The sequence below is a fragment of the Muntiacus reevesi genome, chromosome 2, assembly GCF_963930625.1.
Source record: "Muntiacus reevesi chromosome 2, mMunRee1.1, whole genome shotgun sequence".
Classification (NCBI taxonomy): Eukaryota; Metazoa; Chordata; class Mammalia; order Artiodactyla; family Cervidae; genus Muntiacus; species Muntiacus reevesi.
The window spans coordinates 199,780,321-199,806,163 of NC_089250.1; the positions used below are offsets into that span (position 1 = coordinate 199,780,321).

At 40.3% G+C, this 25,843-nt stretch overlaps 1 protein-coding gene across 3 annotated transcripts; it reads right to left on the minus strand.

Annotated features, from left to right (window-relative positions):
- Window positions 1-2,744: 2,744 nt before the first annotated feature.
- Window positions 2,745-25,834, minus strand: PALB2 (partner and localizer of BRCA2). 3 transcript variants are annotated; one of them, XM_065924507.1, is made up of 13 exons: window positions 25,646-25,834; window positions 23,433-23,492; window positions 23,194-23,296; window positions 19,392-20,882; window positions 16,371-17,179; window positions 15,967-16,038; window positions 13,882-14,043; window positions 12,718-12,803; window positions 12,302-12,463; window positions 11,217-11,333; window positions 8,626-8,713; window positions 6,397-6,545; window positions 2,745-3,248 (listed from the first exon to the last, which is right to left on the minus strand). In XM_065924507.1, exons 1-13 carry the CDS (start codon window positions 25,691-25,693, stop codon window positions 3,041-3,043), a joined length of 3,555 nt encoding a protein of 1,184 aa, XP_065780579.1. In that variant the 5' UTR covers window positions 25,694-25,834; the 3' UTR covers window positions 2,745-3,040. The 3 variants fall into 3 exon arrangements, with proteins under 3 accessions (XP_065780579.1, XP_065780580.1, XP_065780581.1); XM_065924508.1 differs by lacking the exon at window positions 6,397-6,545; XM_065924509.1 differs by lacking the exons at window positions 2,745-3,248; window positions 6,397-6,545 and adding an exon at window positions 7,228-8,166.
- Window positions 25,835-25,843: the final 9 nt, after the last annotated feature.

Here is a 25,843-nt window from a genome sequence, read left to right on the forward strand (position 1 = left end):
CCTTGCACCTTATACCACCAATTCTCTCTTTTCCCCTCTATCTTCAACCTTCCCTTCCCTTCTAGCTCTTTCCCTTGCACCCCTAAACATGCCAAAGTTCCTCCCCGCCTAAAAACAAGGCCAGAGGCCTCCTCCAGTGACCTTTAATATACCTCTAATATCACCATTTCCCCTTCCGTTCTTAGTCAACCTCTTTTAAAAAAAAAATTTATTTGGTTGATCTGGGTCTTAGTTGCCGTACGCAGGATCCTCACTGCATTATGAGAAATATTTAGGTGCAGTGTGCAAACTCTTAGTTGCGGCATGTGGGATCTAGTTTCCTGACCAGGGAGTGAACAGGAGCCCCCTGCATTGGGAGCCTGGAGTCTTAAGCCACTGGACCACGAGGGAAGTCCCCCTAATCAACCTTCTTGAAGGAATAATCTACTGTTTTAAACCTTCAATTCCTCACTTCCTATTCATTCTTTTTTAAAATTAATTTTTATTGGAGTACAGTGGATTTACAATGTTGTTAGTTTCTGTTGTCCAGCCAAGTCAATCAGTTATACACACACATACAGCCACTCTTTTAGATTCTTCTCGATACTTTACAGTGTTGAGTAGACTCCCCTGAATTATATGGTAGGTCCCCACTAGTTATCTATTTTATATCTAGTAAGTAGTGTGTAATGTCAATCCCAATCTCCCAATTTGTCCGCCTCCTTTCCCCCTAGGTAGCCACAAGTTTTTCTACATCTGTGACTCTATTTCTGTTTTGTAAGTAAGTTCATTTGTCCTATTCACCCTTTAATCCACTCTAATCTAGATAATACTTGACCCCCTACTCCCACCAGTTAAACTTCACAAACCTCACCACTGCATCTTAATTTAAGTCCAGTAGATACAACCTCTCTGACCATTCCTTCTCTGCCATCTTCATGGCCCTATTTTCTCTGCTCATCATTTAAATATTGATCCCTGTGGGGGGGTCTGTCCTTGACCCATTCTTGACTTTAAACATATACGTTTTCAAAATTGATTCACTCTAGAGGCTTTAATTGCCCCTTCCATCCAGCCTGGCCTCTTCTTTGGGCTTCGTAGTCCTAGATCCAGCTGCCTGTTGCCAGATGATCTAAAAGCACTCTTTCCCTCCTCTTAAACTCAGGGTATCATGTTTCTCAGGGTTCCGGAGTAAATTAAATCTTTATGAAAATCCCTCTATTATTCATGATGTACTTGCAAAGTTATTAACTCATTTGAGGTTAGAGATTGTGAGGACAGAGTATAGCAGAGAAAGTGAAATCTTTTATGCAAAGGTATTAAAGGGTAGTAATGAAGTTAGCAAAACCCACTATAGATATATCATAAAAAGGCATCTTTAAAAGAGAGGTAATGGTTCATGGGACTTCCCTGGCAGTCCAGCGGCTAAGATGCCACGCTTCCACTGCAGGGGATACAGGTTCCATCCCTGTTAAGGGAACTAAGATCCTGCATGCTGTGTGTGGTGTGGCCAAAAAAAAAAGAGAGATCATGCATATATACTATCAATATACTCAAGTTAGGCAAATAAATACTTGTGGCCTGGGATGAAATTTCCAATGATACTATCAGATTAGGGCTTTAAAAATTGCCATCCCTAGGGCTTCCCTGCTGGCCTAGTGGTTAGGAATCCACCTAGCAATGCAAGGGACATTGGTTCGATCCTAGGTCCGGGAAAATCCGACATGCCCTGGAGCAACTAAGCCCAAGTGCCACAACTACTGAGCTTACCAGCTGCAAACCAGTGAAGCCCGCACACCCTAGATCCTCTGTTCCACCACAAGAGAAGTCACCACGTTGAGAAGCCCATGCGCTGAGATGAAGAGTAGCCCCCGCTCATTGCAACTAGAGAAAGTCCGTACAGCAACAAAGACCCATCACAGCCAATAAATAATCTGGAAAAAAAAAAATTGCTGTCTCTCAAACCACTTAGGGAAAGGTGAAGATGATGCTCTCAGTACAGCTGTGCTGTTGACTAAGTGACTCTTGTGAAAATGCAGGGACTGGGATCAAGGATGCACATCAGAATGCAAATGAACAACAGCATTTCTAAATAAGCATTTTAAATAGACTTTGCGTTACTATTAGTAGGTATGTGAAAATACTACAAACCTCATAAAAGTATATTGAAGGACTTCCCTGGGCTTCCCTGATAGCTCAGCTGGTAAAGAATCCACCTGCAATGCAGAGACTCTGGTTCGACTCCTGGGTTGGGAAGATCCCCTGGAGTAGGCAAAGGCTACCCACTCTAGTATTCTGGCCTGGAGAATTCCATGGGGTCACAAAGAGTTGGACACAACTGAGCGACTTTCACTTTTTCCCTGGTGGTCCAGTGGTTAAGAATCCATGTGTCCATGCCGGGGAAACGGATTTGATCCCTGATCTAGAAGATTTCACCTGCTGCGGGGCAACTAAGCCCATGCAATGCAACTACTGAAGGCTGAGAGCCCGAGAGCTTGTGCTCTACACTGAGAGAAGCCACATGGATGAGAAGCCCAACCGCCCCAACTAGAGGGCAGCCCCTGCCTGCCACAACTAGAGAAAACCCGTGTGCAGCAACGAAGACTTAGTGTAGTGAGAAACCAAAGTATATTACCTATCAGTACATTGAGTTAACCAAGATGTACTGCGTAAGCACTGCTGACTGAACATTCTAGCTATAAAAGAATTAGTTCTTCTTTCTGAAAATCATCTTTACAGAACAGGAAAAAATATGCCAAACAGGATGTATCAAAATAAATATTTATTAACATTTCAAGCTTTATGTACATATACCTTTAAAAGGAAATGTGCAAATGTGAGGAATCACAAAAATCCACTTATATACCCTCTCTCCCAAAGTAAGTACAAATGCGCATTCAAGATCAGTAGCGCCCCCACCATCGGAACACTGTCAGAATGAACACAGGTAAGTAAGTGTTTTAAAACCCTTTCAAATAGTTGCTCCTTTAAAGTAGCAACTCCAAAGAGTACTAAGAGACCAAAAATACCAACACTGTGTTTTCCAGGTTACCCTAACTTTTTAGTAGCGGTATACAAATATATTTCCATCTTTTTGTCCAGCCAACAAATGAGAATCTGTACCTGACCATTTAACGAAAGACCAATTCTGGCCAGAGACAGGAGGAAGGAGAGCAGTGCAGTGACCCAGGAGTAAGTCCCAAACGGCAATGGTTCCAGAAGTCAATACTGCGGCTGCGAAATGGTCTTTCACGTCGCCTTCCAGGAACCTAGCAGCAAGCAGAGAAGCGACAACTCAAATTACATATCAAAAACAAACAAACAAAAACCATCAAAACAAAAACAGGCCAAAACCAAGGTCTCTAAAGCAACAAGAACAAAGACATGTGGGAACACAAATGTGTCCGCGTGCAATCCTAGGACTGCTGGCTATGATCACTAGAGGCGCTGCCTGTCTCTCTGATGCACCTTTGTATCTCCTCACACCAGCTCACAGTGGCCTGCTTCCCACTCGTCAAACCAGCCGAGTTTGGCCTCACCTTGGTGTCTTTGCTTTTGCTTGTCCATCTCCTTGACAGGTCTAACCCCAGGGCATAGCCTGGCTGGATTTTGGTCATTGTTCAGGCCTGTCGTCCGCATAGAAGTCACACCTATTCAGCAATCTGAGTGTGCTCACACATATACACTCTGCTCCGTGTCTATTGCAGCACCTTCTTTTTACCTTCACAGCAATGTGAGATTGTTTGCTTCTGTATCTGTGAGAATATGAATGTGAGATTCTCTTGTTTCCATATTTGGGGGCTGTCTGTCCCACAGAAAATGTAAACATCATGAAACAAATCTGGTTGTCTTTTTTAAGACGGGGCTCTGCAGTCAGCTACCAGGGTTTGAAAGAGTGCCAAACTCTAACCACAGGGATGGTACTGGGGTTTGAATTCCAACAAAGTAAGAGATGTGTGACCCTGGCAAGTTATTTAACTTCTTCAGTAAAATAGGGATAGATGATATGAGTATCTACTTCATAGGACTGCTTTGAAGTTTAATAAAACAGTTGATATAAAAAGCTTAGTGCAGTACCTAACACGTAAGAAATGGTTTGTTGTTCAGTCGCTCAGTTGTGTCCGACCCTTTGAGACCCCATGGACTGCAGCACGCCAGGTTTCCCAGTCCTTCACCATCTCCTGGAGCTTGCTCAAACTCACATTCGTTGAGTTGGTGATGCCATCCAACTATCTTATCTTCTTTTGTCCCAGGACCTTCTCCTCCTGCCCTCAGTCTCTCCCAGCATCAGGTTCTTTTCTAATGAGTCAGCTCTTTGCCTCAGGTGGCCAAAGTATTGGAGCTTCAGCTTCAGCACCAGTCCTTCCAATAAATATTCAGGACTGATTTCCTTTAGGATTGACTGGTTTGATCTCCTTGCAGTCCAAGTGACTCCCAAGAGTCTTCTCCAGTACCACAGTTTGAAAGCATCAATTCTGTGGCGCTCAGCCTTCTTTATGGTCCAACTCTCACATCCACACGAGTACTGGAAAAACCACAGCTTTCACTAGATAGACCTTTGTCGGCAAAGTAATGTCTCTGCTTTTTAATATGCTGTCTAGGTCTATCATGACTTTTCTTCCAAGGAGTAAGCGCCTTTTAATTTCATGGCTGCAGTCATCGTCCACAGTGATTTAAGAAATCCTTAATAAAAATTAATTATTCCTCACTGCCACATCACCAGTGCCTTGTAGAGGGCCTGGTACACAGTCAAGTCTAAGTGAATATTCTGAGTGGACCAGATGATGTATTTTATCCCTGGCTCACACCCAACATTGTTTTTTTGCACTCAACTTTGTGTAGCTGTCTCTGTCTGTTCTGAAAATCCAGAACGTTTTCCTGGACAGTCTCTCCCCAATCCTCCACTGCCAATTAAAGTGCCCTTCCATCCCAAACAGTGCAAGCCTCCTGGCATTATGTCCACCAAACAGCAAAAAAATTTGCTTTTTCTTTTCTTTTTTGAGCAGAGAAGGATTTACTGTAAGGGCCAAGCAAACAAGGAGAACAGGTGACTTGTGGTCAAACACCTGAGCTCATTATTTTCTAACTTCCATGAGATTAGGAACAGTAGTGCTTCCTACAGGACTGGCACCAAATAGGCTTTCAAGATTTGCTAAATAGGTTTGAAAAGGGACAAAAGAAATGCCTGACCTAGTTGTTCCATGTAACTTCAATTACTGGACCAATGACTATGCTTTCTTTATATTCAAGAAAACAAGTTTTATGCAAGCACATATTATAGATGAGCGTTCTGAGGTTCTTGCTGCCCTAAGAACACTTGCAGAAATGCCACAGCTGGCTATATACGCAAGAAGAGGGACTTTTAGAACACGCATCACCTAGCAAGCTTAGGACAAGACCCAAGGAAGGAGAAATACATGTTGTAACCATCAAGGTTGCTTACCCTTGAGAGTTACTAAAGCTAAACTTTGTGATCCTGGTCTATTAGGTCTAATAGACCTATGCTAGGTCTATTTTCAAACATTAATAAAAGAAGTATTTAGAAATGATACCTTCGATGTTGCTTGGTTCACCTAAGAATACTAGCACTACTTCAGAGCTTTATATAGCTCAGAAAACTGTCGGGATGCCAGTAACTGTGGCATTGGTAAACAGATCTCATCAATCAACAGATAAAATATTTATCAAAAGATAAATGTCAACTGCCTACATGATGGAGGTACAGTCAATATTTCAAAGTATATATATCTTCTCTCTTTTTTAAAATTATTTCTTTATTTTTGGCTGCACTGGGCCTTTCTGTTGCTACACGCAGGCTTTCTCCAGTTGCGGCAAGCAGGGGCTACTCTTAGTGAGTGGTGTGTGAGTTTCTTATTGTGGGGCTTCGCTTGTTGCGGAGCACAGGCTCTAGGCAGTGGGCTCAGTAGTGGCAGCACAGGCTTCACTGCCCCACAGCATGTGGAACTGTCCCAGATTGAACTTGGGTCTTCTGTATGGGCAGGTGGATTCCTATCCACTATAGCACCAGGGGAGTCTAAGAGATCTTCTTAAGTGCATTTAAAACTTCCTTAATTTAACTTTCATGGAAAGAACATAAATGATAAGTTTCTTGCAGAGAATATTAATTACTCTGAATATAATTACACCAATATTAATTGGTGTGGGGAAAAACAACGGTTGACTATACATAAAATACCTATCTGGTGCTATACTGGTGGGCAATCATAGGATGGAGGGAATCTGAAGTTTGCCTCAGATCTAGTAAACTTCACACTTCAACCTACTTCTTAGTGTTCTTTACCATGATCTGTAGTATTTGTTTCCATTCACATCAGTCACAGAAAAATATTTGGTTTCTATATTTGTACAGATGTTTCTCACAATGTCACACTCATTAAACGGCAATCACACACTTGCCTTCCAGCTTGCCCGTGAGGAAGGCAGTAGAGCATCACACCCATACTCAGGGCTGTCTTTGGGTTAATCACAATCAGCTGAAACACAGGGCTTCCCAACAACTCGTTCTCTTTGGCGCAAGGGTGGCTCAGAACAACAAACAGGAGGCCCTGATGTAGGAGAAAAATTAATGACTAAATAAATCATCAAGAGGATGTGAGGGGAAAAGAAAGCATTTGCAGAGATAAAACTATAGAATCATAGGAATGGCCAACAGACTCTTAAAGTCTCGAGGATTTAATCCCTGGATCACTCTTTTTCAGGCAGAACCTCTGAGGGGATCACAGAGCTGGACTTTGGGCTTCTCCGCACAGGGCTCCCCATGACTTTACAGTCTTTGCAGGTGTGAATCAAGCTGACTTATCAGCTTCCTCAACGTTAGAGCCTACTGACATCCATGCCATCCACTTAGGGAAATGCTGGCGTTAAGAAAAGAGGACACAGAAACACCTGGAGGGAGTCTTCAAACCAGAAATGTTCACCTGTAAGTTGGTTTTTGAAAATTTGGAACACATTTTCCCATAGAAACAATCTTTTCAGTGGTGACAGGGTTTTCAGGCCAGTTTGCAATAGCCTATTTATTTATAGACTAAAAATGACCCAAAAAAGGCACCATCACCTATGGTTGTTTCTGTGGGAAAATGTGTTACAGACCTCCCATAACTTTAAAATTACATGTTCTAATAATAACATATTTGTGTATGAAAATACATGTCACACATATGTATAAACACACATGTATATTGTTGAAAGTAATTATTTCAGGGGTAAAATGGGAAAAACTAACTACTGGGCCATCTTAGGATTAGTAACATTCATTTCTAATTCATACATTTCTGTAATGACTGAATTCTTATAAGGAGAATTAATTACCATTATAATTCGTTGGTTGTTAAAAAAACAACTGAAAGTCAAAAAATGTGAAATGCTATACACTTAACTAGGGGTCGGCAAACTGGCCTACAGGTCAAATCCGGCTCAATGCTTATCTTTGTATGGTTCATGAGCTAAGAATGGTTTCTGCATTTTGAAATAGTTAGAAAAAAGAGGAAGAACATTTTGTGTCACATGAAAATTATATATCAAACACAAGTTTCAGAAAGCTTTATTGTCCAAAAAGTTTTATTGGCACAGAGTCACATGATTTGTTTACATGTTACCTCTGGCTGATCTGGGGCTGTAGTGGTAGAAGAGTTGTGACAGAGACCACATGGCCTGCAAGACAGAAATTATTTACTATCTGGCCCGTCACAGAAAAAGTTTGCCGATTCCTATACTGAACTATTGACTATTATTTCTGGAGGTTGGCTTTATGGTGACAATTTACTTCCTATATCACACATTTCTGCATTAAATGTTTTAATATCAAATAGGTATCAATGTAATAACAAAAATGCAAAATTATTTAAATGCTTAGTAGGTGTACTTAATCATTCCAGAGATGAACTTAACCCTCTTATTTTAGAATAAAGAAAGTTAGCCCCAAGATGATGTGATAGGTTATCTAAAATCACACAACTGCTGAGTTCATTTCCACAGAAGTTGCTGGCCTAGGGAGAGATGCCCCCTTTGTGTTCAGAGCCTGCGGGTGCTGGTGAACGCAGGGCTGCCACTGCGCTGGGCAAGTCAGTCTCCGCTTAGCGCTGAGTCGGCTGCTTCCGCCTCTGCTTGTGGCTCAGCAATCCCTGTTACTCAGGCAGTTACCTCTGACTCCTAGACAAAACCTTCACCCTGTTTAGATGTTAAAACCGGACTGTAAGCCAAGTCTACTGACACGGTGCCTAAGAAGCTGTGTTTGTTTCTATACAGGAATGCTAAAGCCTGAGAGAAAAACATGTATAGGACGCTTTAATCACCCTTCCTTAGGGGATGCATTCACATCACAAATCATTTATGGCAATGCGGTTGGGAGCCAAATCTGAAAATCAGCATATCGTTTCTAGGTATAGTCTAGAAATCAAGGTTTGCCCTTAAGTCATACAGTCAGAAATTTTACCCAGTCATATTGTACCATCACTAATATGCACTCATAAATTTCAAGAAAGAGCAAGCAGTGCTATCCAATTTTGAAAAAAACAGGCACCAGAGAGCAGGCCTAGTAACTATAACTTACAAAGTTATCACCCTCATTCAGTGAGACCCACAGTAACACACAGACTAGACCCGGAGTGGTCCCAGGTCATGACTTACCATTTCAGAGTAAGCTTTGTGACAGACTGAAGCTTGGTAGGAATCATCGATGTGCATCTTTTTCAGGAGCTGACCACTTTTTAAGTTCCTTGGACACCAAAAATAAATAAGCTCATATCATTCTTCCAACAAACTGGTTTTCACATAACATTCTCTCATGTATCACAGCATCCTTTAGGAGGTGACCAAGGGAAAAACTAAGGGACACAGGACCTTGGTTTTGATTAGCCACCGATTTAGCTAAAAACAGAACTACAGTTTAACTTTGCCAATAGTGTAATTTGATAGTTTAGCTTTAGATTGAACCTGCTATGCCATCAGGGATGAATCTTTTCAAATTCCAGGAGAAAAGTTTTCCAGGATCTTATTTCACTTCTACTGAAATTAGGCATGTGGCATAGCTGTATCATTACGATTTTATCACGCTTCTTGTTATGTCTAAATTTTCCATGTAAGTCAATGGTCAGGAAACCAAATTTGGTTAGGAGAGAAACTACACCTAAAATAGACTTATAATTATCTCTCTATAATATGTTAATACTAGAGCTAGACTAAGATAACAGAGAGAGAAGGGAAGACTGAGATAGAATAAAAAATGGAAAAAGGAAGACAGAAGAGGGTGAATATAAAGAAAAAAAAGTTTGTTGAAACCACTCCTTAGTTTTATTGAGGATATGTGACACTACCTGTTCTACCACATGACTCCACTTATGAGAAACCCTCAGTTTTTCGGCCATGCCACATGCATGTGGGATTTTAGTTCCCCAATCAGAGATAGAACCCACACCTTCTGTAATGGAATCCCAGAGTCTTAACCACTGGACCACCAGGGAAGCACTGAGGCGTTGCAACAGAACTTAAGGCAACTGTGGGGCTGAATATGCCCCCTTAAACATAGAACTTAAACTGATACTTAGAAGCTCTAAGAATAGTCCCTTCCCAGCCTCGAATTCCACTGTGATCCCTTATCTACAAAAGGCCAAAAGGCAATTATTGGAAAAAGAGGGAAACTGAAGGATGTAATGAAAAAAGGGAAAGAGTAGGGAACAGCTGGAAAAGAACTTTTGTAATGAAACATTAGGGAAATGGAAGGTGGAGAAAGCAAACATGGACCCCACTGAAGGTTTTATTTGGTGGCGGGGGAGGGATGGGAGCATGAGTATTTATAAAGTGATAGTATAAAATATAATCTGGAGGCTGAGTATTGAGACTAATCACTAGATTATATTAATAGTTTAGGAGTCAAACAATGAAGGGCCAGACTATAGAAATAGCAGAAAGAACAGAAAAGACAACATTCACAAAGAACGTTGTCTGAAATAAGACCTACGTGCAGAAACCCCGAGGTAAGTGCCAGAAGTGGAAACCTGGTAGATTAGATCAGGGTCAAACTCCAGAGGCTCCCTGGTGGGGAGGAGACAAAGTTTCTTTCAGGGGCCACACTTGCCTAGTTTATTCCTAGAGGGTCAGGGTTGAACAATGCAGAACAGGCTGGTAGGAATGACACTCATAACTTTCTCTCACCAAGACCCATTCTGGCCTCAAGGGAATAATTAATGGGGAGTCTTCTGAGAAAAAAAAATCAACCTCTTCTCCTACCACAAAGTAACCTTGCAAGTGAAAAGGCCTGGTGCGGCTCTGCCCTGTGGTCAGGAAAGAGGTGGCTGGGGACTCTTCAACTGTCATTTCCCTATCACAAATTTGTTCATTTGAATCATCTAATCAAACGAGCTTTAGACATCCAGTAATTTTGGACTGTATTCTAGCACAATGACACATCATATAAACTCTGCATTCTGCTCCTCTGAAGAATACTGATTTTGTTTTTAACTCTAGTCAACAGTTAAATTGGCTAAACTCAAATTCTAAATGCTGAAAACCCAGTTCAGTTCTCTTTGCTTTACCTTTTCTTTGCTTCTGCATTAAAAACAGTATTAAAAATCAAGACTTTTCTACCAGAGCAGTTTCTAAGCAGCCCTTCTACATATTACTGAACAACGCATGTATGGAGTTTAAAGGTCAGCCAGATATTTAACTAGAGTTCAGGGCTCCTTCTCTGGCTGTCTATTTTTCGGGATTTTTCTTTCTTGCTTTCTAGCTGCTGCAGTCTCCTTGATTTCTACCCTTTGGTCCTTTAAGGCAGCAAGGACAGAAGGTTTTCTGGAGCCAAGTGTGCCTCCCCTTCGAACAGGAAACTTGCCCAGTGACATGTCCTTCCTCTACGTATTGAACTTCCTCCAGTATATATACTTTTCTCCCTCTTTAGTGCTTTCAGATAGTGGTTTTCTATCTTTTGCACAGAATTCACAGGTATTTGAAGCAGAAGAGTTAATCTCAGAAAGCTACGTAGCCATTAACCAGAAAGAGTACATTTTTGACAACAATAAAATTTCACTTATAGTAGTTTGCTTGGACTATTTGAATTAATATGATGTTCTCATTAAGATAAGTATATAGCATCTGACAGTAACCAAACAAAAACACAATCATATTTACAGAGTTTCTTATTTAATCTTAATAACGCTGTGAAACTAAGAGGTATATCCTGATATTACAGATGAGAAAAATAGGGCTCTCAAGGGGAAGCTTACCAAATAACAATGTTGTTCATTATAGTGGTACCAAGCAGAGCTTCCTGCATCCCTTGAACCTCAGCAAAAGTTAGTATGGTCTCTTCAGGGGGCATCAAAAGCTGTTTTTCTTTGCTTCTGCATTAAAAACAGTATTAAAAATCAAGCCTTTTCTACCAAAGCAGTTTCTAAGCAGTCTTCTGCATATTATTGAACAATGCATAATAGACACTAACCTAACAACAGAAAAAAAATTCACCCAGAAAACGTGTATTCTAAACATTCTACAATGAACATATACTTTCATATTATCTACCTGGATATATTGTAAGCACCTCAAATTCATCATGTCCAAAATTAAACTTACCAGCTCTCTCTTTAAACCTGTTTCTTTCAGCACTGCTATCTCAACTAACTGTTCCACCACCTACTCAGGTGAGCAACCCTGAAACTTGGACTTTATCCTTATCTCTTTCCTCTCTATTTACTCAATCACCCAGTCCTAATGACTTTATTTTCTCATCTCTCTCAAATCCACGCTTTCTTCCCATCTCCACTAACATTTTCCTAATTTAAGCAAACGATTATTTATTTCTTGCCTTGTTTGATTGCAACGCAGTCCATGCAGTCACAAAGAGTTGGACATGACTTAGTGAGTGAACAATTTTACTGCAACAGGTCATGGATAAATAAGACAAACAAGGTTCATGCCCTCTGTTATTAGGAAAGACGGATAAACCCAATAAAGTGGAATGAGTATACGACAAACATAGAAGATGCTATGAGTTCTGTTTTTAGCATGTTCAATTTGAGGTATTCATGAGATATCTAATAAGCAGGCATGCAGGTGCAGAGGCTGAGAAAGAGTTCAGAGTTAGAAATGCATGTTTGTACGCTTGCTGGGCCTCTCGGCTGCACCGCCCTCTTCCCTGCCACGGCCGGCTCCGCCTCCCGACACTGCTCTGTGACAGCCCAGGGCAGAGGCAGACCCTGTTGCGCTACACATACGGCAGAGGAAACAAGATGCTACTGATTCAACTTCTTCTGAAGCCCTGTGATGAAATCATTTTTGATCTAACAGTAAAATCAACCAACGCTTTTCTTACCCTCCATCTTCGGCAAATGTCATAATTTCGACTTGCTGATCACAAAGAGTCCCACTGCTACTGACGAGCCTCCTCTTTGCCAGGCCAAGCACAGCTTTGATATTTCCAGAACTCAGGAGAACTTGCTTTTCACTTTTACCATCGGGAGAACAAAATAGTGCCCTAAGCCAAATATAAAGAAAAATGCAGAGCAGTCAGGAGCAAGCCTTTAATATGAGAAGACTAGGCTCAAACTTTAAAAGGAAATTTTAAAGTCAGAGATGTCACTCTATTGATAGCTTTTTTCAAAATGAATCTCTCTTTGGACCTAAATTTAGATTCTTTCAAGACTCAAGTGTAGGTTATAATTTAAACTCAAAACAAGATGACAAAGATCCAGGTAAAGAAAAAAAAACCACGCCTTGAGAATAATTTACCTGATTTCTCTGATTTCCAAATTTCCCAAAGCCACGCACACAAGATTGCAAACATCAGGCACTACAACTATCTGTAATACCGGAACCTAAATAAAACAAAGTAGCCCAAAATTATATTTGGTTATTCCATTTTTAATTAACCTAAATTTTCCAAAATTTGTCACATTTCTTTCTAATGTCACCATACCTAGTTTCAAACACTTGAAGAACTGTGAAAACATTCAGCAAACATCCTCTTTTTATAAGATGTAAACTCAAATAAGCTATGTGCATGATAGTGTTTACTGTGGCATTTATTTAACATAATAAATGCTTCTAGCGATGGGAGAATAATTAAATTCTGGTATGTGGACGAATGGAACAATATGGAACCATTTACGACAAGTTTATGCACTGAACAAATATTTATGAGCAGCACTCTGCCAAACACACTGCTACTGGCTGTGGGTTTACTGAAGAACAAGAGTGAAATTTGCTAAGACAGTTGATCTTAAGCATTCTCACCAAAGGAAAAAAGGAAACTGTGAGGTGATATGCTGATTAACTTGATTATGGAAACCCTTTCACAGTGTGTATGTACATCAAATTATCATACTATGCACTCTAAATATATTACATTTGTCAATTATACCTCAATAAAGCTGGAAAAATAAAATTCAAAATAAACAAGTAAGTAGGAAGAATATGTAGAAACAAGCAAACACATTTATATAGCAAGAAAAGGCAAGCTTAACAATTTAAAGCATATTTAGACTGCAACCATGAAAAATACATCCAAAGGTAGACAAGGACAGAAGAAACTACAGCTAGAAAAAAAGCAGAAATAACATTTTGGTGAGAGGTATCAACAAGTTTAGAAGTCAGAATAGACAGGAAATTTCAAGATTCTCCAGCAGGTACAACGTAAAAATCCACCTCTGGATAAACATATGATAAAGCATGGTATTAACTCTAGAATCTAAATGCTGGGCATATGGGTGCTCCCTATATCACTTTCCCATATATTTGGAAATTTTCATAATTAAATCCTGGGCAGGGGGGGGAACATCATTTCTCTGCTCTGTTTCACATAGTCACAGACCCTCTATTTTTGGTAAGCTGCCCATCTGTATTATCATGCAAATGATTGCAAAGATCTCTTTCAGCTATAAGATTCTGATTTACCTCTGTGAAGTGCCAGGAATAAATTTTTTCCCACTGCCAAGCATCCAGAGGTTTCCAAAGAGAAACGACGTATTCACAAGCAGTTACGATACACGGCTCTTTGAAACCAGCTATTTCCCACCACGTGGCACTCACATCCACAGAACAAGAACCTGAAGGATTCTGACACAGAATAGCAACAACAACAACGTTAAAGGGGTTCCTGGGGGCAGAATAAACATGAAAAGTGATGGATTACAAGGATTAGATGAAATACCAACTGAATGTAATTAAACTTTCATGCAGGTCAAAAGAGACTTGTGGGTCTTATATAACTACAAAGATTGCCCATACACACTCACAATGAGAGATTTTACAACGTGTAGCTCCAGACTGGAACAGATTCAGATTTAACCATCACAACAGACCCTAAGACCATAAGAACTAACTGAAACGTTAGTTCCTTAAGAACCTTTGGAAATGAAACATTCTCATGAAACACCCATAGGTTAAAGAGAGGATAAAACTGAAACAACATACTATTTCTAAATGAAGATGCAGAATGTGGTGCCCAAAGCAGTACTAAAAAACTCCTACAATTATAAAGGTATTAATATTTATAAAAAATTCATACAGATAAAAATAAAGTAAGCAAGCAGCTCAAGAAGTTAGTTAAAGAACAATGAAATAAGCACAATGAAAAACAGAAGGACTTACTAACAATAAAAACAGGGAAAAAAATGAAAGACGAAACCAAAAACTCAATTAACAATCAACACAACAAAAAACTAGGTTTTGGGGAAGACATACAGAATGGACAAACCTCCTGATGTAGGAAAAAAGTGCATTCAGAGGGCTTCCCTGGTGGTCCAATGGTTAAGAATCCATCTTGCAACGCAAGGGACACCAGTTTGATCCCTGGTCCGGGAAGATCCCACATGCTGCAGGTCAACTAAGCCCATGAACCCTAGAGCCCAGGCTCCGCAATAAGCAAAGTCACTACAATGAGTGCCCACGCCCCGCAACTGGAGAGTAGCCCCTGCTCAGTGCACCTACAGAAAAGCCTGTGCATAGCAACAAAGACCCAGCACAGTCAAAAATAAAGTAAATAAATTTAAAAAAAAGAAAGAAACTTTTAGAAATGGGGAGTGAGGAGAGGGGTAACTGCACATACACAGACCAAAAAACTATGAGAATAACAAGTAACTTTTTACCTACAAATTTGAAAATGAATCAAATGGCTGATTCCTTTAAGAAACTTATTAAAACTGATTTAAGAACAGCTTCAAAACAATATATCTTTTACAGAAAAGGAATCTGGAACTCAGAGGCTAAACAATTTGTGCCAGGTCACATAGCCAGTGATCTGGAGAAACAGTTTATATGGATTTAAATCTCTTTTTTTCTACACCAGTTGTTCTCAATTAGGGGTGGTGATTTTGCAACCCTCCCCCGGGGGGACAGTTAGCAATATCTGGAGACACTGCTGTCATCACTTCTGGGGAGGGGGTGTGATGAGTAGAGACCACGGCTGTTGCTAAATGCCATACAGTGCACAGGCCTGTCCCCAGCAATAGAGAATAATCCAGCCCCAAATGTTAACAGTAGTAAGACTGAAGACCCCTGCTTTGTACCATCCTATTTCAAGTATAAAATGTTCACCAGGACATGGGTCCAATTTACTTCACAGGATTCACCAGAATATTATTTATGTTTCTCAGAACCAAATATATCACACAGCCTATGAAAATTAACCATTCACTATGTTATAATCAAGAACTGTTACCCATTTTCTTATAAAGTAAGTGATTCTTCTAGAAATACTATATTATTTGGGTAGGAGAGTCATGAATGACCCCTCTCTGTCAAAATGCCTGATTTAAACTTAGATACAAAGTCGAGCTCCCTAGTTTAAGTTTTTCTTGGCAATAGCTTGACATAAAAACTTCTTCAGAAGATCTCAGAATATATATAACAGGTAAATATTGCAAAAGAGAATTTAAATGATTTTCTGAATTTATTTTATCAAGGATCAAATTCTTCTGAATTTTCCAACCAGTTCATTGCATTTTTTGCATGTAAGACACAAGAGATAAGTCTTCTGACCTTTAACTTTGAAACCAGCTGTAGGGTGCCTGGGTTTAAGCTATCCCAAGCAGGAAGCTCTGCTATTTCAGTCTGTGGAAACAAAAGTCACATCATTAATGTATACATTATATATGGTACTTGTCTGTATCACTCATTCTTCAAACTATTTCCTATGTTTTATTTTCTATAACAGCAGCAAAGCTCCAAACGCAACTGCTTCATGAATAACAAAGAGAACAGCATCCCTTAAAAATACACATATTTTAATTAATCCTAATTTCCCCAGAATGAACTTTATATTTACAGTGAAGTCATATCAAAGAAACGTGGTAAAACATTTTAAAACACTGAGGAACTGAGTCCATGTTCACTAAGACACTTCATTCCTTCAGAGAAAATTTCATGAAGAATGCAGCCTGTACCTGCTCAGCGGAATGCCTCGGTGATTCCTGGAGCTGACTTGCTCCGTAGGTGAAAGACTCGGTGGGCAAAGTTGTTGCTTGGGGACCAGAGCCAGGGTCACAGGAAGGATGTCCTGCTCTTCCGGCCACATGCTGGCTGCTCTCTAACTCTGGGGGGCTGCTCCAGCTGTCGCATTGTTTACGACTGCTAGCCAAGCTGACTGTGGCTTTTAAGTGAGAAAGACGGGGTGGAGAGCAGGTTTGTCCGACCACCTCTGCAGAGACCTTTTCTCTGTGGGCTTGGGAGCCAAAAGCTGGAGTAGTGCCTAATATGGGGAAAGCAGGTGAGCACAGGTCTGCTGTCAGTCTGTCACTATCATCAGAGGCAAGAGTATTCAAAGGAGTGAAAAGTAAAATGGATGAAGAAAGGTCCTTTCCCCGAGGCTGGCTTCTTTGGCTTGGCATTTTCGGATGTGCCTTTCCTGGTAGAATAATTAGTTCCTCTTCCACGTCTTCCTTTTCTATATTGCTTTGTTTAGGGCTTGGTTCCTCCACAACAATATAACTTTCCCCTTTAAGATGCCCCTCTCCATGTACTTTTGATCCAGAAGGCTCCGTCAGCTTTTCTGAGCAGGACTTCAGTTTTTCAAGCTTAAGAGACCCAAAGTCTTCGTCAGGTAACTGAAAGTCTGTGATATTGAGAAAAGACGACAGATGCTTTAAACTTAGCATTTCGTTCCAATGAAATGGAGCACTGAAGGCATCATCATCCGAAGAGAAATAAGCGTAATTACTGAGAGAAAGGGAGCTCTCTTTTTGACCTTCCTTCCCTAAAACAGAAAGCAACAACAAAAACAGATCCTCACCAATTCCCACCAGAGAGCGAGTTTCTAAACCCCAACGTCATGCAGTGTTTTCCCACCCAGGGCTCTAAAACTTCTGTGGACAGTTCAACAATAAGACAGGCTAGTGCACAATGAGCAGCTCTCCCTCTCCCTCTGAAAGACCAAACTCTGTGTGGTGCTGACAGCGCTGGCTGGGACCAGTCTGGTGCCAGCTCTGCCACTGGTTCGCTATGTTATCCTGGACAAGTCAAATTCATTTTATTTCCCCTTGTCCCTTCTGAGGGAGCTGGGTTAAGAATCTCTAAAGTCCTTTCTGATCCACAACTGTCATTCCAACAGGCTATCAGAGTACAGTCTACAAAATGCTGGCTCTTCTCACAGAAGAAAACATAGGCCCCTTTTCAAACAAAGATTAATTTATTAGACTTTGAGCAACAGGAATTCTGTATCATTCAAAATGTAGCTGCATCCAATACCTTATAAATGGATGAGAGCTGTGCCACATGTATACAATGAAATATTACTCAGCCATGAAAATGAATGAAATGCTGATATGTGCTACAATGTGGATGAATCTCGAAAACTAGCTAAGTAAGGGAAAGCAGCCAGACACGAAAGGTCACATCTTGCATACTTCCATTAATATAAAATACCCAAAATAAGTAAATCCACAGAGACGGAATACAGATTAGTAGTTGCCAAGGACTGTCAAGAAAATGGGGAGAAACTGCTTAACAGGTATGGGGTTTCCCTTTGGGATGGTGAAAATGTTTTGGAACTACATAGGGGTCATGGTGATAAAACACTGTGAATGTAACTAAATGCCACTGAATTGTTCCCTTAACTTAAAACGGTTAACTATGTTATATGAAGGTCACCTCGAGAAAAAAAAAATTTGTATATACCTGTAGGTTACTGAAATCACAGTAGATTACTTCAAAGTATACAAAACAACATTTCAAGCTTATTACTAGATTGTTCTGCTTTCCAATTCCTTTCTTGTTGGCATAAAAGATGATGATTTTAAAAAGTCATGATTATTATTTTTTAAAAATATTTTAAATTTATTTATTTGGCTGCACTGGGTCTTAGTTGCAGCATGTGAACTCTTTTTAAGTTTACACGTGGGATCTAGTTCCCTGACCAGGGAATATGGAGTCTTAGCTGATGGACCACCAGTGGAGTCCCCATGTTTATTATTTTTATTTAAATTAATTAATAAATCGTGGCTCATAAGTCAAAGCCTGTCCAATGGTACAGAGCAGCTGGCTGCCTGTTTTTGTAAATAAAGTTTTATTGAGACACAGTCACATTTACACATTGTGTATGGTTACTTCCACATTACACTTGAAGAGCTGTGACTGAGCACAGAGACTGTATTTTCTATTTGGCCCTTTATAGAAAGTCTGCTGAGCTCTCACACAGAACTGGAGTGAATTATCTAGATTTTGTGCTCAGTTTATCAGGTACAACTCCCGAGTAAATGAATAAAGACGTTTACGTTATAACTTGTCACTTGATATCCTCCAAAATCTTGTGTCCCATGAACCTCAGAGGCACTATTAGATAGTTTACCTCCCAAAGTAGCTCAGACCTGTTGCATTACAGTCATTCCTAAGGGAGTTTGTCAGTGGATTCTTACTTTGACATGGATTTCATTTCAAATATACTTCCCCGTATTAGTCGTTTCTCCCCATGGACAAAAGACTATATTGTAGTTGAATAAACACTAATTTTAGGTAAACATCCAATACATTTTCCCTCTCAGTGTCAAATTTTTCAACCATATTTGTGAACTCTGACACCATGCAGCCAGATGTGAATCTTGACCCTGTGGCTTTAAAGACACTTTGATCACCTGGCCTTCGATTCCTCATCTGTAAAGTGAGGATAAAAATATATTCTGGGAACTTCTCTAGTGGTCTAGTGGCTAAAACTCTGCACTCCCAATGCAGGGTGCCTGGTTTCGACCCCTGGTCAAGGAACTAGATCCCACATGCTGCAACTAAAAAAGATTCCATGTACTGCCAAATACATAAGTAAGTAATAAAAAAAAAAAAAAAACAAATTCTGCCTCATGTACAGTTGGCGTGATGATTCAGTGAGTTAGTATCTATATAACATTTAGAAAGTGACGCGCATATAGTGTTAGCTACCACCATCACCAGCCACCACCACCAACCACATCTCGATTTACCTTTAACTCTCTTCTTACTGTGAATAACTGCCTTTTCATTCTGATCTTTGTGCAAGGCAATTTCTTTCTTGGACTTATTAACACCTGATGTACCAGAAGCTGGCAAAAGTAGTTCATGGTGATCTAACGGAGAGGTGCACGCTGACTTTCTTTTTCCTCTGCATTTTCTACCTGATGGCTTAGTAACTGTCTTCCTAGAAAAGTCATCTTCTGTGGAGCCAGTGGAAGAGCTGACTTCAGTTAATGAGAGAAGTTTCTGAGGACTTCTTGAACTTGGTTGTTCTGCATGTGTGCCAGATACTTTAATTTCACTTTGCTTAGTTTTTTCATTGGAAACGTTTAGTTTTTTAGCAGATTCTGTCCTCTTATTTTTACAGCCTTTTTTTCTGACACCTAAATGACTCTGAATTACAGCATCCAGTGCTACTTTCCTCTGGCAACTTGACATGCGCCGTGTTGTCCTAACGTAATACTCTGCAGGAAAGAGAAGGCCTTCAAGCACCGTGCAAGAATGTATCTGATCTTCTGTAGAAACAGGAGAAATTACTTCCAGGCTAAGATTCTTAGACTGACTTAGAACCTCTTTCTCCAGAAGACTTTCATTTCTACCACCAAGAGCATCATTAGGAGATTTAAGAGACATCTCTGTGTGATTTTGTTCTTTTAAGTTTTGGTTTTCATTTTCCACTAAGTTATCATAAGTGAGTTCATTTATAAAACGTGAATTATCTGCCTCTAAGTTAGGACTTCTAGCTGCCTGGCTACTTGTACTTCCAGCTTTGTTTATCTCTGGGTTATCTGTAGAGACAGTCATTTTTTTCTTCTCTACCTCTAAGTTTACAGGTGAAGCAGAGCTAATGTTTCTTAAGCTGTGAGTAGTAAGTTCGCAGTTACTTTTAGGACATGTGTGTTCGAGGCGCTGACCGCTACTGCTGTCTGATGGCACAGGCAGAGGAAGAGCAGTCGCCCTGGGGACATAATTTCCTCTAAGGAGGGCATCAACATCTCTCTGTGGTTTGGTGCTTGGTAGAAGTAATACACTCCCTACGTTAGTTTCTGTAACTGGTGCTGGAGAATTTGGAATGGCAGACTTAGGACTTGAAAGGGGGTAAGTTCTTAGTTCAGTTACAGGTGTTCTAGGATTTTCTCTATTGATTTCTTCCTGTTCCTTTAGTCTTTTTCCAGAGAGTATGAGCGAATCAGTGTCAGAGAGAGATTCTCTCTCCTGTGAAATACATGTTCTCTCCTCTTTCTTTCTTCTCCCCAGCAGTTTACTCTGCCTTTTCTTAGCATCAGGGCCATTGACCCTGAAAGGAAAATGTTCCTGATTATAATCTGATCCTTGTATGCGTGATCCTTCCACTGAGACGCGTTCAGAGCTAAACGACCCAGGTTCAATGTCAAGTGAGCTGGGTGTCTTTTCTCCAGTTTCTTCATCAACATGGATATTGATTTGCAACGTGTCACGAGGAGATATTGTATTTTTAGGTTCTGAAGAAGAAAAATTATATAGTTAATATTTTAAAAATGAAACCAAAACTACCCCATATTTATTTTTAAATATTACATATAAATATTACTAAACATTTATTTAAAAGAGAGTCAATGGTGTATCATTTAGGCAGATCAAAGTAAGTTTTTAATAATCTTACGAACTATAGTAAGTAAATGTAACAAAAATGGAATTGTGCTGGAAAAATGATTTTCAAACTAAACAATTATCTATTCTTGGGACTTCCCTGGTGGTCCAGTAGCTAAGAGTCTGTGCTCCCAATGGAGGTGGCCCAGGTTTCATCCCTGGTCGGCAAACTAGATCCCACACGCTGCAATTAAAGATCCCACATGCTGCAACTAAGACCTGGTGCAGCCAAATAAATTATAAATATTTTAAAAAGATTATTCTTTATTGTAATCATCTTTTCTTAGTTTTTTCTTCTTTAAAACTTTACTGAACTACAACTGAAAGATAAACATTGCACATAGTTAAAGTGATGTTTTGATATATGTATACATTGTGAAACGCTGGCACAATCAAGCTAACATATCCATCACTTCACATAGCTATGATTTTTTTGTGTGTGATGAGAAGACTTAAGGTCGGTTCTCTTAGCAAATTTCAAGTATATAATATAGTATTATTAACTACTGTCACCACGCTATACATTAGCTCTCTAGGACTTATTCATTCTGCATAAGAATGAACTTGACCCTTTGACCAACATATCCCCATTTCCCCCATCTCTCACCTGATTTTTTACTTCATGCCCCCTTTAGGGCTCAAGTAATTTTCATACCACTTTTCTATTTCATTAGCTTCCGATTTTATGATTATAAATTAGCTGACTTTTAACATGAGAAATGACCATTGTTTTTTATTAAAGTATTTTCAGCCAGACTTTCATCTTTGTGCACATATAGACACTTAACTAAAAAAAACCATCTTTCCATATTTAAGCAATAAATATAATTTCTAAAAGTTAAAATAGAGAAAAAGAGCAACTAAATAAGCAATCCAAATAAAATATAGTTTCTTGCTCACAGTTTGAGAGGAAATATTTACAAATCATGTATCTGATAAGGGTCCAATAGCTAGAATACATGAAGAACACTTACAACTCATCAATAAAAAGACAAATAACCTAATAAAAACAGATATTTCTCCAAAGAAGATATACAAACACACGAAAAGATGTTCAATATCATTAGTCACTAGGAAATGCAAATCAAAACCACAATTAGATACCACTTCATATCTATCAGAACAGTTATAATTTTAAAAATAGAAAATCACAAGTATTAACAAGGATGTGGAGAGATTGAAATTCTTGTGCATTGTGGTAGGAAAGTAAAATGGTGCAGTTACTGTAGAAAACAGCTGGGTGGTTCCTCAAAATTAAATACAGAATTATCATATGACCCAGAAATTTCACTCCTAGGTACATATGGAGAGAACTGAAAATATATGTCCACAGAAACAACCTGTACATGAATCTTCATAGCAGCATAAAAGCCAAAATTTATAACAGCCAAAAAGTAGAAATAACCCAAGGGTTCATTAACTAATGAATAGATAAACAAATTATATCATATCATATTATATTATGGCTCAGAGCTTCATTGAGTTACACAAGCCCCTTCACCATGACAAGGCTGTGATCCATGAAGGGGAATGAAATATTATTCAGCTGCAAAAGGAATGGAGTACTGATGCATGTTTAGATGAAGGTATAGATGGATAAATAAAGGTTAAAAACATTATGCCAAATGAAAGAAGACAGTCACAAAAGGTCACGTATTGTATGGTTCCATCTATATGAAGTATCCAGAATAGGAAAATCCACAGAGACAAAAAGCAGATTAGTAGTTGTCCAGGGGTTAAAGGTAGGATGGGTACAGGCTTATTTCTGAGGTGGTGAAAATGTTCTGGAATTAAGACAGTGATGATGGTTATACAATCTTGATGATGGTTATATAAAGAAGCAATGAATTTTTAAAGAGTCTACTGTTACTCCTTATCTTCTGATTATGAGAAAAAGAACCACAGCCAGGGGATTTCCCTGGTGGCCCAGTGGTTAAGAATCTGCCTTCCAAGGCAGAGGATGGGGGTTCGCTCCCTGGTCGGGGAACTAAGATCCCCCACGACAGGGGACAACTAAGCCTGCGTGCCCCAACAAAAATCCCGCATGCCACAACTAAGACTCAATGCAGCCAAGTAAATATATATATTTAAAAAAAGAACCACAGGCAGATTTACGTGGGAAATGAGTAATAAAGAAAGCGTAAGAGAATGGGCTAGCTTTACCTGTGTGGGTTAGCTGTGTTGAAACTTCCTGCTGCAGTGAGGAATCTTGTTCTTCCACTGTTCTCCTAATAGAATTTTTAAGCTTCTCGGCTCTTCGGGCACGCTAGAGAAAACAAAAGCAGCTCAAAAAAACAACTTTATGAAAAAGAAATAAATTTTTGTTAACAGCTTAAATAAAGAGCTGTCTTTATATACTTTGTGGCATTAACAGCAATTTGAGAGAATGTGATTTTACTTACTTGAAGGCGGGCCAATGTCTTGGTGTATTCCCTTTTCAGAAATGCTAATTTTTCTTTCAACTGGAAGAGGAAAAATACCAAACAAAACTGAGCAGGTGGAAAGAAGGCATTAGAGAGAAGGGATGCAGGGCCTGTTAGACACCAGGGTGCAGAGGTCAGCAGGTCTCTCAGCTGGAGGTGGGGAGGAAGTGGCACTGCTTCACTCTACTTTCAGTTCTCACAAAACATTAAGTTCTCTAATGCATCTCTGCATAACTTGTTCTTATCACCTGAAGCAACTCTCCCCAACTTACTTTGCTAATTCCTACTGATTCCTCAAACCTCGGCTTAGATTTTTATTTCCCTGAGGGAAACTTCTAGGTCAGTTTCTAAACTAAGTCCTCCTCCAAATCCAAGTTAGAATTCCACCTCTCCTCTGTGCTTGCTTTATCACAGTACTTACTATACAGACTGTCTACTTCTCTGTTTCCTCCTACCTCACTGGGAGATCCTTGAAGGTAGCAGGGGCTATCATCCTCAGACAATCATTCAACTTATGAGTCAGTTATTCATCCAGGCATCTCCAGTACCAAGAACACTAACTGATGCCCACTATGTCAGTTATAGTTCCAGGTGTTACATCTACAGAGGGGTCAAGGCCACTGCTCAAGGCAGCTTACATACAGTGAGGGATACAGACAGTAAGTAAGGAAACAAACAGATAAGATGACTTCATGCGGTAGTCAATACCTAGATAAACAGAGTGATGGGCAGTGTCCGGGATACAGGAGAATGGACTACTTTAGAGACAGTGGCCAGGGAGGCATTTCTGAGGAATACCACATGAGCTCCGACCTGATGGAGGAAAGAGCTAGCTTTGGAAAGATCAGAGGGAAAGCAATTTGTCCAAGACCACACAATTTAAAACCAGCATGACTCAAACCATGCAGTCTGGCTGTAGGGTCTGTGCTCGTAACCTCTTCTCACAGCTTAACCTCTTCTCACAGCTTATCACCACCCTTATCAACATCTGAGAATTACCTTGTTGATTTGTAAATGAACTTTTCCACCACCATTGCAAGGCAGGCTGGGATGAGAGGACTGATGAGTTACGGTGAAGGAAGAGTTTTGGCACCATGCTTGGAAGAGCCAGTGCAAGATACCTTCAAGTTAACACCACCAGTCAGTTCCCTGGTGGCTCAGTGGCTAACACTTTGCCATCCCGATGCATCCGGCTGGGTTCCATCCCGGGTCAGGTAACTAGATCCCACATGCCCCAAGGAAGATAGAAGATCCCATGTGCCACAACTAAGAGGGGGGCCGCCAAATAAATAAATATTTTGTAAAAACCACAACGTCTGCTGGAACAAGCACAAGGTGGCATGTATAGGGACAGTCAGAGCAGCACTGTTGTAGAACCAAAACCTGCAAACAAAAGGCTCTCAGCAGAGAAACATATAAAGAAAAGATGCCACTTCCATTTGTAGGATACTATATAGAATTTTAAAAATAATTTTAAAAAAGGTAAGTAAACATGACGCGGTTCCATCCCTCCGTTGGGAAGATCTCCTGGAGGAGGGCATGGCAACCTACTCCAGTATTATTGCCAGAAAATTTCCATGGACAGAGGAGACTCGAGGGCTACAGTCCAGGGGGTCGCAAAGAGTCGGACACGACAGAAGCGACTGAGGAGAAGCAGGAGCAAAGAAGAACTAACGTGGACTTTAAACACGGAGAAGCAAAACGGAAGTTGCAGAACCATCTAGATCATACCATTTATGAACATTCACCTTCCCCCAAAATACATAATTACTCTTTGGTGATTAGAGAACACAAACACACCCCTCCACACCTCCACCACCCGCCCGACTTGCACACAAAAATATCTGAAATCCAGATATTTGAGAGATTTACTTAACGGGGTGGGATGGGAGAAGCCAAAACTTAGAGTGTGCAGGGTGGAGTGGGGAAGATGTAAAAGGGGACCTTAGCTTTATCTACAGTTTTATATTTTGTACTTGTGCACTTCTGCTGTAAAGAAAATTTGTTCTTTAAACGCCACCAAGGGAGCACGGCGCTCTCCCACACTTTCACTTCCTGTGTCCCCTCAATCCAGAGAAAAGTGTAGGTTCGAGGTCACTGCCGCCCTTGGACGGTCGAAGAAAGCAAAGACAAGCCTAAAATCCTGGGATGGGGGTCAAAATCGGAGTCAACCCTTCCCGCATCCCCGGCACCTTTTCCTTCTCTTCACAGCTGAGGGTTTTCCCAGGAGGCTCGTCCATCTGGCCGGCGGCCAACAAAAAAGAGCATCCGTCACTGGCCCCAGGCCTGCGGACAAAAACAGCCCGGCTGGCCCTGGGCCTCAAGGCACCCCGGGAAGGTTTGGGGAGCCCGGGATCCCCACAACACAAGGCCAGATAGCCCACGCCGGA